Here is a 20338-nt window from a genome sequence, read left to right as displayed (position 1 = left end):
ATTTAGTTCTAAAATTATTGTAAAGGGTACGAAATGTATAAAGCATTATGTAAATTAAGTTTTAAGATTATAAAATTATTTTTTAACTTGAATATGGCTCAAAATGGATATTCCCCCAGTTCGAAAGCAATTCAGCTTCTCAAATGGATACATGCACATCACTGTATGAACCACATAAAGAATTCAATGACTCTAGCATTGTTGTATTTTTAAAGCAGGTCTCTACTGTAAAATGTAACTTCTTTGAGAGCACAGTATTTTACATTTGGTATCCTCTATAGGATCCAGTACTTTTCAAAAATATAGCGTTTGAAAAATTAATCAATGCAATGGAAACAATTTAAGAATCACCAAGGATCCTAAACTGAATGGTGAATGGCATTTAGAGATCCAAGAACCTCGTGAAATTATATGCAAAACTGGGCATAGGCCATTGTGTGGAATTCTTTGGTTTTACCAGAGTCTCAGAGAGATCTATTATCCAAAATGGTTCCTCCATTCAGTATATAGTAATTGAATATCAACTACTTGCCCAGCATTGTATTATGGTTTAGGCTTAGAGTCTAAAACTTTTTTTATAAATTATGAATACTGACTACAACAAATCTTTACAAGATCTGCTTTCTCATATTCACACCACTAAAAATAACGCATACTGTATTAAATATATCTACATCCTAAATCATCATCAGATTCTATGCATTTATGATATTTGCTGGTAAAATATATATGCATATATATACACACACATACATACACACATATGTATAATTTAAGAGATTTTTAGTGAATCATGTTGCTCAAGCTGTTTAAACTATTTCTAATTCATCAACTATCTTACACTACAGCTGCGTTTTCATTTATTTCTAACAATCACAATGAAGATACTGTCCTTAAAAAAAAGATGACATATAAAGAAAACTGCATGAAATTGTTTTATAAGCAGTTTTCTCAGGGACATTCCACTTACTGAAATAAACAGCTTTCATATGCTCCAGATGGAGAACAAAAAGTATTATTAAAATCTCATGGAATCCTCTCAAATTTAATGACAGTATTTCCCCTTTGGAAATTTTATAACTCTCCTCAATGCATTAAGCATCATCTACCTACAGTCAATCAATATTTATCTGAGCAAGTATTTAAATTTTCTGAGTAAGACTATTTTTACCTTTGAGAATGGCTGCCCTATTCTTGCCACAAACATATGGAAAGGAATATTTCTCCAGATACAAAGATTAAAATCCTAACCCACAGTAGACGTTCACTTTATGATATGAAAGTTTCTATGTAGCATGATTCAAAATGACGGTTTCAAAACAACATTAACTTATACTATGAGGAAACCATTCATTTCTAATTCCTACACTCTACCACAACTTAGATGCAATTAGTGATAGTGGCCAGGAGATGGTGCAGTCTCATTTCCTAAAATTTACTTCATAGGCTTTGTGTAATTTACAAAGTTCACTTTAAAGAGAAATGTTTTATTAATGGCACTTGTTATCACAATTGGCTGATATGAATGAAAAGTAAGACATTCAGAAAAAATAGGGAATTTAAATTTCTCAAAAGTTTTACTTATTACTAATCACTTATATGTAAATAGAATGCTTTAAAATACTTTGAATAGCTCTTTTTCTCTCCCGTGTACAAGGAACAGAAGAAGGAACAGAAGGAAAGAAAAAGTTCAAAGTAATAGTCATTTAGAATTACCTCAACTTTTCAATTCTTCCTTTTAGTTCATTTTATATGCTGTGTTGCTGTACACTTATAAATGTATTTTACAACTATAAACTCCATTTTTCAACAAAATAAAAACAAGTATAATTATAGGAATTCTACAACTGATATTTTAGGGAGAAAATTCATAAAAGTAAAAATATTTCCTGAAATGACTTTATTCAAGGCACATATAATGTTTAAATGCTTCTTTCACTTAGTAAATGCTAAAGAAGAATCTTTCGATCTCAAATCTATCATATTGGTTGTAAAAAAAAAAAATAGTATTTTTAAGGTCTAGTATGCCATTCACATCCATAGTGTACACATTAATAGGTGTGGGTATGTGGGTTGTATTGCATGCTTCTAGAAATACTCCAAAAAGGGAGAATAGGCAGAAATATTACAGACTGTCCTGATTTGGCCTGGAATACAATCTGCCACCAGCTACTGAGTCTTTGCTGGGAAGGTAGGAAGACTCCCTAATCATTCCTGAAAATGCATAATCCAAAGCTGGTCGAAAAGGCAATGCTGGTACCAACCCCGGAGTTAGGTAAGGAGACATAAAACCAGAGAGCCCCCTTCCTGGAGAGGAGTATGCCAGTCGTAATGGATTGATACCTAGTCTAGGATTTAAGCTGTAGAGACTTGAATCACCTCCATAAGAAGCAGAAGCAGTCTGAAGAGGAGAGAAAGCTGATTTATTCCCTAGAGTTCCAAAACCAATTCCACCTAAACTAAAATTTGAAGCTCTCTGAAAAGCTGTATTTTCCAATTCTCCTGAGTTTGCTAGGTCCCTGGTGTCTGGTTGTTCTTTCCCATTTAGGACCTGTTCAATGGCTTGAACCACATCCCCTTTGCAGAAGCGCAGAATGCCTTCTAGCCGGCTACGCCTATAACTTGGGAAAATCCTGGTAAGGATATCAAGAGGGTCTCTTGGTCTTGAGGACGGTGTGGGAAGGCTGGCTCTGGTAGCAGTGAAGTCTTTGGCCCACTCACTTTCATTTCCTGATTCCAGATCAGATGATGACAGGGACCTGGGACTCTCTTCCCCTCCTGATAGCTCCCCAGGGTGAAGAGGCTGAATACTATCTTCCTGGTTCAAGCTTTCTGAAATAGATGGCCTGATGTTTTGTTTTCCAATGACACCATTAGACTTAGGAGATGATCCCAGAGTACACTGATGGGATTTAGAGACTGGCTCTTCTTGTCCACTCTGGCCTGGGTCACATTTACTCGCTTTTAGTTCTGGGGGATAGAAAAGAAGAAAAGAATCAAATAAAGGAAAACTTCCCAAAACACAGACAGTACTGCCTACTTGAAGATAATGCTGGATAAAATAATTCATTTACTCATAATATATTAGTAATATTTATTTGCTGCAAGAGACTTCAATGAATAAGAATTTTAAAAGGTCCTTCAGAAGTAAAGGCATTGGAATAGTGGGAAAATGCTATTTATTAGGTCATCCCAAGATCACAAAATTATATAATATATAAATGCTATAGTTATTTAGGAATCAGAAGACAAAAGTCTATTATTACCCCAACTATTAATGTGAAACCAGTATCTCATGTTATTTGCCCCACAAATTTGGTGATTTGAGATTTTCCTAAATTTTACCCAAATTTCATTGTTATCCTGGTGAGTTTTTTTTTTTCAAAATGACACTATGCAAAAAGAACTAAATAAAATGACTGTTTAGATAAGAAGTCAAAGGAGGAACAATCTCAGTATGAAAATGAACATTCTATTTAATAAATAATACTACGTTTCAATTTTTTTTTAATGCTCACATTTCAGGTTCCAATTAAGTAACCTGAATAATGTGAAAAACAACAAAATTCTTCATTTCACTTCAAATCTAAACCAATAATCACCACTACTGTACCAATCTCAAATCATACCAGAGCTTACATATTTCATTTTATGTGAGAGATGATACAGACTTGGTATTTTTCAATAATCCCCTATGAAATATGGACTTTCTTTTTCAATCCCTAGGAAATATTTTTTTTAAAGTTTAGAGTCAAATTGTTTCTAAAAGAAAATTATAAACTGCACTATTGCACTATTGCAATCTGTACGTATCTTCAAAGTGTCTTGTAAAACCAACATATTAGTTATTTGCTTCAAATCACAACTCCCTTCCAATATTAAGGGCAGTTTTCCAAAAATATTTGTACACAAAAATCTGATTTTATACCTCAACATGTGAGCATATTAATATTAATAAAACAGTAACATTTTAAATGCCCTTTTGCAGTTTATGCCAGGAAAATAATAATGTATACATTCACTAAATAACTTTTATTTTGGTTTACATTTCCTCTTATCCTATAAACATATTTTACCTCTATTTCCATTAGAAAGAGTAAACTATCAAGTGGGATACTCAGTATTTCTGTCAAACCTTCTTTTTCTACAAATGTTATGAATTCAACAAAACAAATACTGCCTAAAGCAGTGATTTGCACACATAATTTGCAATGCTCCTATGGTTTCTCAAGAAGCAGTCCTAAATTCTAAAGAAGTATCTATACTTCATTTTAAAATTAAAGTGTGTGCAATTTAACACTTTGAGGGTTAAAATTCTGTCATTGTATCAAACAGATAACAAAAGAAAAGATGTTGTTCTGTAAAACTACAAAGACTCTCTAGTATTTTCAACTTTAAAAGAAACAATGAAACTTTTCTAATGAAGTCTACCCAGTGGGGAGAGATTGGCCTTGGTCCACCATCACATTTTATTTCTAACTATGACCCACTAAATACGCACCCCCCCCAAACATGTAAGGTATCAAAACTTCATGAGTACAGCAATTTATGCACAAAACAATTTTTACTAGTATACTGTACTCATAGAGTACAATATAATGCAATAAAGCACTGATTGCATAAGACTCTGGAGAATAAGGTATTTTTAAGATACTGTGATATCATTTGCATCATCTCTCTGTTTTCTCAACTCCTATATCTGGTTTTATTTCTTTACTTTTATCATTGTATGTTTTGTCTTATATTGGATACATATAGTCTTCCTTCTTTTGTATGTAAGTTTTTTTGTGCGCAGAAAAATCTTATTCGCCTCTGAATCACTGTTAGTCTTTGTCTAATGAGTGAGTAAATTAAATAGACTACTGCAGCTCATGGATATTGGGTAAGAGGATGCAGTCAGTTTAGAAAAACTATAGATGTGGCTTTTCAAAAAAGTAGGTCAACTGAGGCAAAGAATAAAATAAAAAGAGAACACTTTGGGTACTCCCCCCAAAATCATATAAATCAATGTCTAACAGAGAGTTAGCAGCCAGATTTCATGGTCAATTTAGTTTACAGAATTTTTCTTTTTTATAGCAGTTATTATTTGCTTAATGACTTTGTTCTTCAGCACTTTTTGATTTTTCATGAGAAATGTTTAATGTTTTGTCCACTGAAAAGAACTAGAACATAGGCAAAACATTGGCATAGGTAAACACAAAGTCATATATGCCTTATTTAAATACAGAGAGTCTTTTTCAAAAGTACATCCTCTGATCCAAAAGATCTGCAATTTTCACAATTCAGGGAAGTTTTCTAATTAATAACTTACTTTTCATTACCAGAGAATTTCGTATGATACAACCTGGCTTGAATTTATAAAAAAAAAAAAAAATCTGAAATGACATTTACACTGCTAGTGTTACCTGTAGAGAGGGCTGGGAAATTCACTAAAATACAATGAGATTTACATCAGCAGGAAAACTTAATTTGAGATAACTCTAATAAAAAAATGCTCAAAGCTTTTTTACATAACAAAGGGGATGGTGATTTGCGGTCAAAAAATAAGAGGAAAAAACCTAAAACTCCTTGGATAAGATACTGGACTTTGAAATTCTTCTTCCCAATGGTTTTACAAATCTGGAAAGCCTAAATTCCTTTCCTATGGGAAAGAGCTGAAACTTTAAATTTAGAGCTTTCTACACTTTTGGAGGCTAACAAACAGTCATGGGGTGGTGCTTAACATTTTTAAGGGAAAGAAAGGAGGTAAAAAAAGGTTTGGCAGATTTCAGATTTCTTTCCCACTTCTAGCTGGCACCAAAGGTTTGCCCCAAAGATGAGGAACTGTACTCTCAAACCTCAGTGAATTTCCCAGCAATACTGGAAGATTAACTGTGGTTTTATAGCTGAAAAGAGTACAGAGCAAGCCCAAAACCCAGCTTCTCTAACTAAGCTTTTCACCCAATGACCGCTTCAAGTTCTAACTCACCCAAAGTAATAGCGACTTGGATGCAAATTCTGTTCCTAGCATGAGTTGCTCATCTATCACTCGCTTTACTTTTACATTACCTTATCCTATCACCTAAGGGTACAGAACGCCCTTCCAAGGTATGTGTCTCTAACACCCTCATTAACATTTCTATTACAGAGCAGTTTCCCAGAACTTAAATGAGTGCTTCTTTTTTTTTTTTTTTTAAGATTTTATTTATTTGAGAGAGAGAGAATGAGAGACAGAGAGCATGATAGGGAGGAGGGTCAGAGGGAGAAGCAGACTCCCTGCCGAGCAGGGAGCCCGATGCGGGACTCGATCCTGGGACTCCAGGATCATGACCTGAGCGGAAGGCAGTCGCTTAACCAACTGAGCCACCCATGCGCCCAAATGAGTGCTTCTTTTAAACAACTTTTCTTGCCCACCACCAAGGCATGGCTACTTGTTTCCAAGAGTTTTTTTTCCAAAACAACCATTTTTCTTCGCAAAGGGTAAATGAAAAGACCAACTTACCTTGTTTTAGCTCCGTATTATCTGGTTGGACAACTTGGAAAGCAGGGGTCGCCAGACTAGCCTGCCTCAAGGCACCCAGTCCCAGCGCCGTCACCGCCGCAGGGCCGATGGAGGCCTGGGAATTCTCCGTTCGGTTGCCGGGGCCTCCAGATGTCCGACCCCCAGGCCCGCAGGGTCCAGGGTACAGGAGCCTCTGCAGCCCCCGGGCCTCGCTCTCTTCCTGGGCCTGTTGCCGGCGCAGCGCCACCTGGGCGGCCATGACGCGCTGGCGCTCCGCAATCAGGGTGCACTTGGCACACGCGCAGTCCCGCCAGCGGCAGAAGCGTTTGTGGCCCTTGAGTGCCGACACGACGCCGTGGTTGCGACAACGAGCGCACTTGGGTGTCCGCGGGTAGCCGCAGCCCACCGCACCCACGCCCCTCTCCAGTCCGGGAGCGGACGGGCAGCCTCCGCTTCCCGTGGCGGCTGCGGCTGCCCGCAGAAAGAGGCTGGGTGGCCGCAGGCAAGTTGGAGGAACTGGTATCCCCGGGGGTACTGGCAGCGCCGGAGACGGGGGCGGAGGGACGGCCGCCACCAGCCCCGGGGCCAAGTGAGGTCGGCCGCTGCCGCTGCGGTCTCTGCTGCCACACTGTGACTGCTCCATTCCCGAGAAGTGTCTGACGAGCGAAGTGCGCAGTCCACAACTAACCCTGCCGGGAGCGGGGGCCGCGAGGACCGGCCGTGGTCGCGCTGCCTCCCACCCACACACCGACAAAGTTTGACAGAATTCCCGACGGGGGCTGGAGACGCTAAGAGGCGCAGATGCCCAGTGAGCCTCAAGAGTCCCGGGGCGCTAAGTTAATGTCCCTCTGCTCCGCGCGCTCAGTCCTCTGAGTGGGTGAAGGAACGGCTGGAGAGGCTACCCCGCCCACCGGGTCTCCCCGCCGAGCGCTGAAGCCCTGAGAGGGCGGGCGGGCGGAGTGGGACCGCCTGGGAGGAGGGACGGTGGGAGACACAAGAAACCTCTTGATGGGCTGTCAAGGTCCCTTCCCCAAAAAAGCCTTTTTCTCCCACTTGCCTCCCCATGAATTCCTCAACGTCTATTTTTGTTAAATAATCAAGCCCTCTGCCATGCCTCTTACCGCCCTTCTTAAATTAAGCAAGATTGGAAGTTCTTTTCTCAGCCCCACGCTTCTCCAAGCAAGTTTGAAAATTTGGATGTGGAGTTGTTTTTCCTTTTCCTTTTTCCTGGTGAAGTTTTCAGGATGGTAGCATGGCCAATGTTAATGAGAAAGCACAGCTTGACAGATGGCAAATATTATGCACCTGAAAGATGCTTTATTTTAAACGGGTCTTAGGACTGCATCAAAACAATGGATGAATAATGAAGGGAGTTCATTCACATACGGATTCTTCTCGTTCATTCTGTTTATTTACAAATGCAATTTTGGATTGCACGCATTATTATATTTTGAAATCCGACCACCCAAATAAGTCTTTATGCATTTCTTATGTGGAAGTCTTTATAAGCAGCAATTGTGTTCAAGCTGTTTCAAAAATACTTCACATTTCTATTGTAAAATACTGGGGAAAGCCATTAGACCATTCTTTAAATATGCCATCATAATATGCAGTCTTAAAATACGCATTTAATGCCCTTAATCTTAAGAAAAGATCATATTGCTTTTAAACCAAAAGAGCATTTGAGGCAGAAAATTCATGAGTGTTTGTTCTTAATGGAAAGGAGAGTCAGGACTGTCAGTTCTTCAAAATAATATTCAACTACAGGCAATTCATATTCTAGCCCTAAAATGGTAAGTAACAATGACATTTTTACCATCACAACCACGGACATCCAAAGCAGACACTGCTAATCAATCTGGGTTTTCTCCTGCCTGCCCACTTCACACCATCCCCACCAACACCATCCTCCCATATCAACATCCTAACATCCTATCATAGAGGTTTTGCACCCCTTCCCAAGCACTGGAACTACCTAGGGAACTTCTAAAAGATAGATTCTCCAATCCAAGTATTCTGATTCTTTGGGCCTGAGTCTTTAAACTCTCAAGGTGATGATTATAATCAACCAAGGTTTAAAACTAAGACTCTAGGAACGTCTACCCTTTGCAGATTCTATAATACTCAAATTTTCTCATACTTCTAGATCTTTGCTCAATCCACTCCTGATAGCTAGTTATTCCCTAACTGTGGAACACAAATCCAACATTTAAGAAATGAGTTTTTAGTGCTATGTGGATCATTAAAGTACAATGAAGGGGTGCCTGGGTGGCTTAATCAGTTGAGCTTCCCACTTTTGATTTTGGCTCAGGACATGATCTTTGGGTCCTGGGATGGAGCCCCAAACCAGGCTCCGTGCTCAGTAGGGAGTCTGCTTAAGGATTTTCTCTCTGCTTTTACCCCTGCTCACGCTCTCTCTCTCTCTCAAATAAATAAATAAATCTTTGAAAATAAATAAATAAAGTACAATTACCTAGTGAGAAAACAATTCCTTTTCTCTATTATTTTTAAGACTTGGTAACCTAAAGGAAAAGGATCAACTTGATAAAAGTATGTCTTTAGAATCTCTAAAGACTTATTGTGCTTTATAACAACAACAACAACAAAAATTAAGAGCTTCAAGTACCACTGTTTACCTGGAATTTAACACTGCTTTTCTGTTTTTATTTGATTATCAAGTTACCTTCCAATTATGGCAGCAAGTGATACTGGTTTTCATCCAAGGAAGTGAAAATAATTTTTAAGTGAATGTATTTAAATAAGACATGTGTCTATTTAAATGAGAAATAATCAATGTGTGAAGGACTGAAAATTAATAAACTTTGGTGACAAAAATTAAAGATCTAAATCAATGGAGAGATACGCCATATCCATGGGACAAAGACTCAATATTGTTAAGAAGACAATTCTACCTACATGATTTATAGATCAATTTCAATCAAAATTTCAGCGAACTTTTTTTGGTAGAAATTGTCAAACCCATTCTAAAATTCATATGGAAATGCAAAAGAAGGACCGAGAATAACCAAGGATAAAGTTGCAAGGCTAACAGTATCTTGTTTCAAAAATTATTACGAAGTTACAGTAACCAAAACAGGGTAGCACTGGTGAAAAGATAGAAAAATCAACCAATGTGACAAAACAGTGTTTAGAAATAGACTTACCCATAAGTAGACAACTAATTTTATACAAAGGTACAAAGACAATTTAGTGGACGGAAAATGGATAGTTTTTTCCAAACAAATTTTGCTGAAACAACTAGACATCCGTATGCAATGTAAAGGGACAGTGAAAGATGGATAGGAGGGATTACAAAGGATCAAAGAAAACTTTTGGAGATGATGAATACATTAGTTATTTTAATTGTGATAATGATCTGTGTATATACATATGTCAAAACTTATCAAATTGTGTACATTATATATTTGCAGTTTATCGTTTGTCAATTATACTCTGATAAAGTCATTATAAAAAATAAAACCCCTGTTGCTCTGGAAAAGAAAGGCATAGAATAATGTGAAAGTATTGGAAGCAAAGGTAATCCTAACCTTAGTGCCCAAAACTGGAGCAATGATTTTAACCACTTGTAATTCTCCTCAAACACACTGGAAAGCTTGAATCTCTTCTCTTAATAGTATGACATGTTCTCTCTTTTTCTCAAATTATGTATACTTTTTTTTTCTTTTTACTCTGACAGCAATTGAGTACTGTGGCTGTTCTTATAAGTCACTGAGAAGATATTAACAGCTGCAATTTAGCAGTGGCAACAGTTTCATCAAATGAAAAGGTGATGAGAAAGAAGAAACATGTTTTTAATTAAAGTGTGTGCAAGTATCACAAATATGTCACTTACAAATTTATAAACAAAGTGAAAAAAAAAAAAAAACCAGACTGGTCTAATAAATGGGAACTGTAGAGGCATATCAGAAGGAAGGAAAAGGATCTAATAAACAGAATCTCTCCCAAGTCCAAAAACATTAATGTACCTCCCTTTTAAATCATTCATTTATACTCGAATTCCTTGTCAACCTAAACTCTTACAGTCAACTGCCATTTTTTGTAGGTTTGTTAAAACAGTGAATCAGCATAGAGGAGTGGAACTGTGAATCAGCAATTGCAAATATAGGCCTGGCTCTGATCTTAATTAACTAAGTTCTTACAACTTGAATTGGATAGTTAGGTTCTCAGCTTCACTTTTCCCACTGACAACTGAAAACATTAAGTCATTTTCAAGGACAGTTCCACGTCTGTGGTTCATTTCATTTGCCAAGTCTAGTCTGTGTTCTTAATCTCTAAAGAACATCATTACTACCCCCTCTAAAGCCTCTGTCAAAACATCTCTCTTGCTAGTAGAATATCCTGGACTAACCTGCTAGTAAAGGAAAGTTAAAGTATATGTGCTTAGCTTGGCTGGAAGCTTTTGGCAAGAGGACTGTGGATTTGGAAGGAAAAGCTCAAATTTGTCTCTTCTTTCATGCATAAACATGTACAATTCACTACATGGCTTCAGCATAAAGGTGAGCACACCTTATATAGTCCATCTACTCCAAGGTTTTCCAGAGCCATACTATGTATGCTAATATCATGTTTTGTCAGTCTTGAGGGGTCTGAACTACACATCTCTTTGCCTGGGGTTCTCCAAAAAGTAATTGAGCATTAATCCTGATTGGGAGACCAGTCCACAGACTGACAAAAATTTCAGCCATTGGACTGTGGTTCATCAAATGGCTAAGCATCCCAGGTCTGGAAAGAAACAGGTCTCCTCTGGGACATAGCCTTTCCTTGAGTACTGTTGGGAGAAGGAAGAACATGTTTGGTGATACATATAATTGGCCAAGAAATGTTACTATCCAAAACCCAATATCTACCAGTAAATGCTCCCTCCTGAAAACACCCTGCAGCTAAGGAGAGATCATTCTTTATACCAGAGCTGTAACTAACCACAGCATTGTGCATTTTAGGAAATAGAACTTCGTTAGAGGACATCATCTCTGAACCCTTGCTCTGGGATGGCAAGAAGCCAGTTGGAGACCATACACATTATTCCCCCCCACGCCCCCACCATCAACAGGACACAGATTACAAAATAGAGTAGAAAGTGTTTTCCTTTATTGCTTTATGAGCTCTTTCTATACAAGATGTTTACCTGGAATCATAATAAACTAACAAAGACAGAGAATGGAAAACTACCTGTTTTTTTTTTCTGTATCCATTTCTAAATGCCCAGCAAATGGTAAACACTCAATACATTTTTGAAAATAAAGAATGGATGCTACAGAACTTACTTGTAGTTTGGCTGAATAGGCACTAATATCACATTACTTTTCCTTTGTATTCTGCAATTTCCAGTGCACTAAAAATTAATCTCTTCCAGGTTTACCTCTGTGGAGTTTATATAAACTGGAGTGTGATTTCTTTTAAAGTATGGTTTATTGTTTACTTTGTTTTCTGTACTTTTGTTTAATATTAAATAAGGTACTTTATGACAATGTTTTCATAAAGGAAAGGTCTTTTGAAACTCTACAGTTACACTTTTAATACCACTGTACCGTATTCAGTACTTTTCAATATGTTTAGATCTAAGCATATACAGTTGCTTATGAGTGTGAATGATTAATGCATATCATTACTTCTACTCTTTTTTCTGCATATAAAAACTTTGTAATATTTTATATATAATAATTTTAACTTAATAATGTGATAAACATTTCCCTTTTTTTAAGATTTTATTTATTTATTTGAGACAACCCACAGAGAGAGGGACACAAGCAGGGGGAGTGGCAGAGGAAGACGGACAAGCAGACTCCCCACTGAGCTGGGAGTCGCAGGGCTCAATCCCAGGACTCTAAGATCATGACCTGAGCTGAAGGCAGACACTTAACCGACTGAGCCACCCAGGCGCCCCAATATTTCCCATTTTTTAAAGATTTATTTATTTGAGAGAGAGGGAGAGAGAACACGACAGGGGAAAGGGCAAAAAGAAAATCCTCAAGCAGAAGGGGATGAATAGGGGCACCTGGGTGGCTCAGTAGTTAAGCATCTGCCTTCAGCTCAGGTCATGATCCCAGAGTCCTGGGATCGAGCCCCGTATTGAGCCCCACATCTGGCTCCCTGCTTAGCAGGAAGCCTGCTTCTCCCTCTCCCCCTGCTTGTGTTCCCTCTCTCGCTGTCTCGCTCTCTGTCAAATAAATAAATAAAATCTTTTAGAAAAAGGGGGGGGGAGGATGAATATGTGAATTGAAAAATGTTTTCTATATTTCAAATTACCTCCTTAGTATAAATTGCTATAAATAAAAGTACTGAATTAAAGGTTCTGAATATTTTTAAAGCTTTTGACTTAGGTTACTAACTTTTTTCCTGAAGACATCAGATGAATTTTAATTATAATATGCAGGTCATTTCATTATTATCCCATGTATTCTCTTTTGGTTTTCTTTTAAATGGCAATGGTTTTCTTACTATGAAATTGATGCTGCTTTCTCCTGAAATAACAGCGATAAGCCAGAGTTCCTTTAGGAAAATAATTCTACAAGGTTTCAATTCATAGAAAAATAATCACCATTTGGCGAATCTTTGGTTGCATATTGGGAGGAATTAAAGGAAAACATGGCAAAAGATCCAATCATTGTAACATACCCTAATGGTTCCTTGAGTAAATTATACGGCCTTTCACAAGCTTGCTGATTTAAACAATTCTTTACAAAAGAGAGCTGTTGACTTAGACTATAACAAGAAACCTTGGTGCCATCATGGTTAATTGCATAAGCACATATTCAAAGCTATGCTCTTTATTTAGTTCACGCTAATGGAGCTAAGTCTATCATGTAAACAGGCTCAGAACTTATGAAACTCTTGTTTTATTTTTTACTCAGGATATTTAAAGTTAATTCATGCTCAGGGATTGAGATAAGCTCTGTGATTCGTCTTCACTGAATGAACCCACTTTCATAAATTAATGTATGTGAAAACATTTCCTCAGAGTTCAGTCCTTAAACAAACAGCAACACAGTTTCACTCAGGAAGTATGTGAAAGGCCTTTATGTGGCTATTAAAGATCGTAACAGAATGAATAGCGCATATTAAACACTGAGGCTTTTTAGTAAGAAGTCTAATTAAAAATTACATCCCAGATAAGTTAATTTTAAAAACAACCATTAATCAATAAGTTTCCCTCATAAAATGTTACCATCTTAAAGGAACTTCTATATATGAAGGACATCTCTCTTATTATAGCTACCTCTTAAGAGGTGGATTTTGTGTATCATGCACCATGCTCGGGCTTTATGTATTATGTCATTTAATAGTCTTAATCACCGTATTGAGGCCAATTATATTATCCTAATTTTACAAATGAAAAAAAGTTTCAAAGAGAAGAAGTTCTCAAGATAGTCTAATGTTCAGACTCCTTACACTCACACTTCTCCCCAGAAATCAGGTTAGTTCTACTGTAGTACAGACTTGCAAAGCAACCCATTAGGTAAAGTTGTCCATGATGTACTTACTCAGAAGGGATACTTATTGGATGACTCAGGAGCAATCTTGAAAATGCACCTATTCTTTCAGTTATCAATAGTCCCATTAAAAAAAAAGTGTGAAGAAAAAAAGAAAATTAAAAGTGCCATAGTTTGCACATCTTCTTTTAGAAAAGTTTAATGATGAAGTTTTTGTTGTTTTTCCCGTTCTTCCCCCACCTTATCTTTCCACCTAAATAACAGTAAAATAAATCAAGGCAAAAAATTTTACCATTATTTTTTTATACCACCAGAAATTTCAAACATGTTTTCCTTTTACTCTCAAGCATCACAAAGTCAAATTAGATATCAAATTTTACACCTTCAAAACTGACATTCAATTCAAAGGTGATCTTTTCCTCCCAAGGAAAGTGTTGTAAGACCTGCCATTCAGCATTAGAAAAAAATGGTTAAAGGCTTTCCCAAAATAAAAATTTACAAAGGAAAAGTTCATATATGCCCATTTAGAAAACAAAATAGTTAACTTTAAAAAGCAGAAACATTTTGGGGCGCCTGGGTGGCTCAGGCGTTAAGCGTCTGCCTTGGGCTCGGGTCATGATCCCGGGGTCCTGGGATCGAGTCCCACATTGGGCTCCCTGCTCGGCAGGAAGCCTGCATCTCCCTCTCCCACTCCCCCTGCTTGTGTTCCCTCTCTCACTGTGTGTCTCTCTCTGTCAAATAAATAAATAAAATCTTAAAAAAAAAAAGCAGAAACATTTTAATGTGCTATTTCCTACTGTATTCCATTGATTGAACACAAAAAAGATATGTAAATCAATTCCTCAAATATCCTCAACTCCCTATTTCTTCATGAAGAATTGCCATAGGACCTAGAAAATAATTTTTTGTAAGTTATTGTTATAATATATGATGAATTTAACTTTGAAAGGAATTACACATTTCTGCCTTTTTCTCTTCTATCCTTTGCTATGCCAGAGTCTGTCTTCTGGAGCTTTCATTAGAAGTATCCCAATTAAAAAGCTGTGTGAGTTTAAAAAAAAAAAAAAATGGCTTCCCTTCACAACAAGGATTCTAAATAAGAAGTAAATTTGGTAAATCAGTACCTCCCTGGCTCTCAGCCATTCACATCTTTTGGTTTTGAAATTCATTTCTTTGTGAGCATAAGGTGGTTGTTACGAGGTGTTGTCAGGCCTCTGACAGGGTTATTGTGCATGGTAGAAGGTGGGAGTTTTTGATCAATGTCTTCAAAGTCAAAGCTTGGAAAATAATAGGTGCACATCAAAACCCAGTGCCATAATGCAGTTCACATCGGGCTCTTTCAGGTGGCCCCAGGGAATTACTTAATGCTCATGTTGAGCTTTACAATAATTAGTCATCTATAATGGTGTACTAAGATTTATGTGAAGACTTATAACTCGAGATTCATTATCAAATGACGTTCAGGAAAATCATTACCAGAAGAAAAATAAAGGAACTTACCCATTTATTGATGTTCTCCTCCCATTTTTTCTGAATCCCTGACTGATTGCATTTCTGTTCTTAAGACCTCTTTTATTGACTCAATATCTTTGTATTATAAGAATGCCCATATTTAATTTTTTAGGCCATTTATGCAATTACTTCATGATATCCTGCCTAGTAGATCAAGTTATTGACCTTAAACCTTTTTGTTGTAACTTTTCCTAGATTCTTATCACTTTTCCAAAAAGCCTTAAACATTTACAGTTGCTTTAAAATGAGGGTGGGTTTTTATGTTATTTTTAGTTTTTCCTTTTCTAGAACAGAGTTATTGGTAACATTTAAGAAAAAAGCGATTTTGTTCATATATCCATACAAATAGCACAACTGTCATATATCATATGACATATATCATATATATATGTGTATATATATATGATTTCTTAAAGAAACTATTAAGTCACAGGTGGAAAATATACAAAAAAGTCAAATCCACAGTTAAGAGTTAAATGTACCATATGTTTCTCAAATACTGAGGCACAATGGGGTGCATTAAGAAACTCATTAAGTCAATGGAAATAGCAGCTGGGCTCTATAGAGATGTCTATTCACTTCTGAAATAGAAAAACACAAAAATAGTGGACACATCCCATTTCTTCTCAGATTTGAACTGATCATGTTAGCATGGGGCTAGTGCAATGCGAAATACTGATGTACCTTTCCTCTCAGCATCTAATTAATTTCATTTTAATAGTCTTTTCTTTATGTTTCCCAGTGATGGCAAAGATGTCTATCTCCCCTTACTTTTTGAATTTTTCTTATAAGTAAAATTAAAACTTTGCCAAAGCACCTAAATAACAGAGTCATGCACATTGAGCCTAATAAATGAGTTGGGCAATAAAAAAAAGTCTGAATATGTCTGGTTTGATTTTATGGGCTTCAGAATGAAATGAATTTTCTAATAATACAAATTGCCCCCACTAAAATTTTGTGTGATTTTGGGAAAGGCCTTGGTTCTCAAGGCATTTGGGTTTTTTCCTCTATAAAATGCAGTTTCAGATGTTTGTTTCTTCTGTGTCAGTCACTTTAAGAATCTGATGAAATCTCTGAGAATCTGATTTGTGCACATATAAATAAAATTTACATAGCATTTCAAGTGCCTTTTAGACTGGGAACCATAAAGGATTCCCAAAGTCCCTTCCTGGCTTAAAATTCTATGGTTCTATAACTAATATCAATATAAAACTTCCTTTAATTTTTAAACTAAAATTTTTAAAGCACATCTACAAAACTGAGACCAAGTCTCTAACGTCTCTGAAGTGTACCTTGGAAGGAATTTAATACAGAATTATGGAATCTTAAGAGTTCAAAGTAACCTTAGCATTGATTAGTTTTCTACTGATAGATTACAAGTCATAATATCTACATTCATATTTTACCAAGAACAATGCTCTGAAACAGAATGAGAAAATAAGCCTGAAAAAAGTAACACCTCCAGCCATTTTGGTTCAATAATAGTAATTCATATTCTTGAATTTATTTTCTTCTTATATCATCTTCAAAATTCTCACTGAATTAAGAAATGTTTAACTAAGGGGACAAAACAAAAATGTTTTCCCTACTTGGTAGTCACCACATTACAAAGGTTAAATTCCTCAGAGATCATTCAAGTTTTCATGCCTAAATAATGAATTCAGAAGCACAAAGCATAAATTCTAAAAGCAAATCCACATTATTATTTGAAATCCTAAAGCAGGTAAAGTCAGGTCCTACAGTCTTTCAAAATTCCAAGCCTCTCAGGGGTTTCCTTTTAATGTTTTCTGCATCTGTAGAACTTTTAAAAAATCAATTGAGTGATATGAATATTTAGACACTACTTACCACCCTAAATTATTTAAGCTTCTGTATTTTTGAATATATGTGTAACTTCATTTTAGCTGAGGGAAGTTTTTGCCCCACTCAAATGTGTGCTCTCCTCTTCAGTGAAAGGTTTATCAGACTTCACATGCTGTTCAGATAAAGAGGTGTGGACTGTTAGATTTTCAATCAAGCTATGGACATTTGGAATTTGATTTGGGATGGAAAGCAAGAAGAGAAATTGCTAACAGAAAGAAAGCAGGTATCCCGTCTCTTTGCTATCTCTGTAGTCTTGTACTCTTAACTGATCCCTTGTCATAAGTTACCAAATGCTCTAGTAGCTGCTCTCTTGCAAAGTCCTCCTTCAACCACATTAAAATACCATTCCTTCTTACCTCTCCTTCATAGCCAAATCTCAGGAAGAGTTGTCTAAATTCTTCATCTAGGATCTACTTCTTCATCTAATATTAAGCCCCCAGTCTCATCAAACAGGTCTCTATTCCCTCAGTTCACCAGCAACATTAAGTAGGGTCACCAATGATTCCCATGCTGCCAGATCAAAGGACACTTTTCATTCTTCACCTGCTTGGCCTCTCAGAAGTATTCAACACAATTAAGTATACTTAAAATCCTTCTCTCTTGACTTCCATGATACCATAATTTCCTGTTTTTTCTCCTACTTCTCTACTTCCTCTCAATCTTATTAATTCCTCCACTTTTCCTTTTTCCATATATAAGCCTGTTTTGGTCCATTTGTGTTTATGATTATTTAATGCCTATTTCTTCCCATAAGGATAGGAAACAGGACTATTTTGTTTCCTGTGTTCTCAGTGCCTTGATTACCTAATAGATAATCAATAAATATGTATTAGACAAATGAACGGAGAAGGCCTGGAAAGGGATCTAGGTATGACAGGTCTCATGGGCATCTAGGATCGTTTTAGGGGACTGTGAAAAACAAAACAGAACAAAACAAAAAACAGTTCATTTCACTACAAAGTACATTTCAAGTGTGTGATCAGAAAAAACAATCCATAATCCATTAATTATAAAGACTCTATTGGTATAAAGAGGTATTTCTAGATACATGGGAAAATGGAATAATATAATTAATTACCAGGTAGTAATTAATTCTATAGAAACACATTTGTTTAGCATTCTCTGTGTGTCAATTCAGGCTGTCTGGGAAGCAGACACCAAGACATAATTAGAAATGCAAGAAATTTATGGGGGGGGGGCACCTATGGAGGATAAGGAGAAAGGGAGCAATAGTAGATAGAAGAGCTTTAAACCATGATGCCAGTCTGACCCCTGCAAGCAGATACAGGAACAAGAGGACAGTTGTGTAGGAAGAGCCTCAGACTATAATACAGTTCTGAGAATGTCTCCATCAGGCCAGCAGGGATCCCCAGAACAAAGACTACCTGTTAGAGGAATCCTGCTTTGGGCAGAAATGGTCTGATTCTAGTCACTGGCTGGGAGAAGCCTGAGGAGAGTCTGACATCAGTATGAACACTGTGGTGAACACTTCCTTGTAGCAGGTTATTTCTCAAAAGGAGAGCTGACTGGTGCACTTTCATCGATGTTGTGCTCTGAAAGTTTTTATAAGTCATGTCTAACTACTGTCTTAAATGGGACAGCATGTAACTTTACTCTATGGGCAGGAAGTATATTCTTAAAATTGACCCCATTATTATTTGTCAAAATAATTTATAAAATTTTCCCACAATTAACAAACACATGACAGCTTTTTTTTTTTTTTTTTTTGGCAGTTCAGTTGTTTCTCCTTTCTAATTCCTAAGAGTTTATTTAAAGATCTGTGGAACATCAATGTGCCAAAATTGGGCTAAGATACAGACAGAATCTTTGGCTTCTCTGAGGCTAGTTCTTTCTCAAATGGTTCCACTTATATTCCAGATTGAGTAAACGTTCTATCTTATGAACTTGGCAGTGAGGATTTCAGGAACTTTATTTTTTAAGTCAAAATGTCTATCGTTGTGTTTCTTCAAATTACTGTTTATTTTTTTCCTTACCTTGCTCTTTAATTCCTAACTCTGCTTATGTATTCTCTCTGATGAGAGAAAGATAGCTGCCTTAATTTTTATATAAAATTTTTAGTAATGTATTTAATCAACAAACATTTATTAAGTATCTACTATATGTCAAAATCCATGCTGGGTAATTTAGTTATAGTATCTCATTGGATCCTTGCACCATTCCTGTATGATAATTATCATGCTTGCTATTTTGAAATGACAAAGCAGATGCAGTAAGTTGATATATAAATCCAGATGCAGTAAGTTGATCATGCCAAAGCTCATGCTACTTCTACTGTACCTGCCTATTTATTTGACCTTACTGAGGAAGGAGGGCAACTTAAGGTGATCCATGTTTCAGCAAATACGGAATTAAATCACATTTAAGGCACATTTTCTAGTTCAGAGCTTAGGAGAAATTCCAGAACTAGAAAGGTGTTCCTATTCCAGTCTCTTGGCTCTTGGCCATCTAATCCCAAATATTAAAAGAATCTTCCTTAAACAAAGTTTCCTGAATAAGACTCCTCAAAACTCATGGACATTTCAATAAAGTGTGATAATGTTATGATAACCAGAATTATGACATCTACCTTAATCTTTTGCTTTATAACAATTAAATTCAATTCTCATAATATTCTATACAAATAATAGTAATACCAAAATAAAACTAATAGCATCAGTCTGTTTCAACTATAAATATTTTGTAGGGGCGCCTGGGTGGCTCAGTCATTAAGCGGTTGCCTTCGGCTCAGGTCATGGTCCCAGGGTCCTGGGATCGAGCCCCGCATCAGACTTCTGCTCGGCGGGAAGCCTGCTTCTCCCTCTCCCACTCCCCCTGCTGGTGTTCCCTCTCTCGCTGTGTCTCTCTCTGTCAAATAAATAAATAAAATCTTTAAAAATAAATAAATAAATAAATAAATATTTTGTAGATTTACTTAGAGTGAATTTCAGTTTAACCCCTAATTTTATAATCTATTAGTTTCAAAATTATTTCTATTTGATCTGGAGAAGCTCAAATGAAATCTGGCTGTCTA

At 36.6% G+C, this 20338-nt stretch overlaps 1 protein-coding gene across 1 annotated transcript; it reads right to left on the bottom strand.

Annotated features, from left to right (window-relative positions):
- Positions 1 to 2125: 2125 nt before the first annotated feature.
- Positions 2126 to 7124, bottom strand: DMRTA1 (DMRT like family A1). The gene is made up of 2 exons (XM_021681018.1): positions 6482 to 7124; positions 2126 to 2970 (listed from the first exon to the last, which is right to left on the bottom strand). The coding sequence occupies exons 1-2, from the start codon at positions 7122 to 7124 to the stop codon at positions 2126 to 2128; spliced, it is 1488 nt and encodes a 495-aa protein (XP_021536693.1).
- Positions 7125 to 20338: the final 13214 nt, after the last annotated feature.

Source organism: Neomonachus schauinslandi, chromosome 13, assembly GCF_002201575.2.
Source record: "Neomonachus schauinslandi chromosome 13, ASM220157v2, whole genome shotgun sequence".
In the NCBI taxonomy this organism is placed as follows: Eukaryota; Metazoa; Chordata; class Mammalia; order Carnivora; family Phocidae; genus Neomonachus; species Neomonachus schauinslandi.
This window is presented reverse-complemented; position numbering and strand designations above follow the sequence as displayed.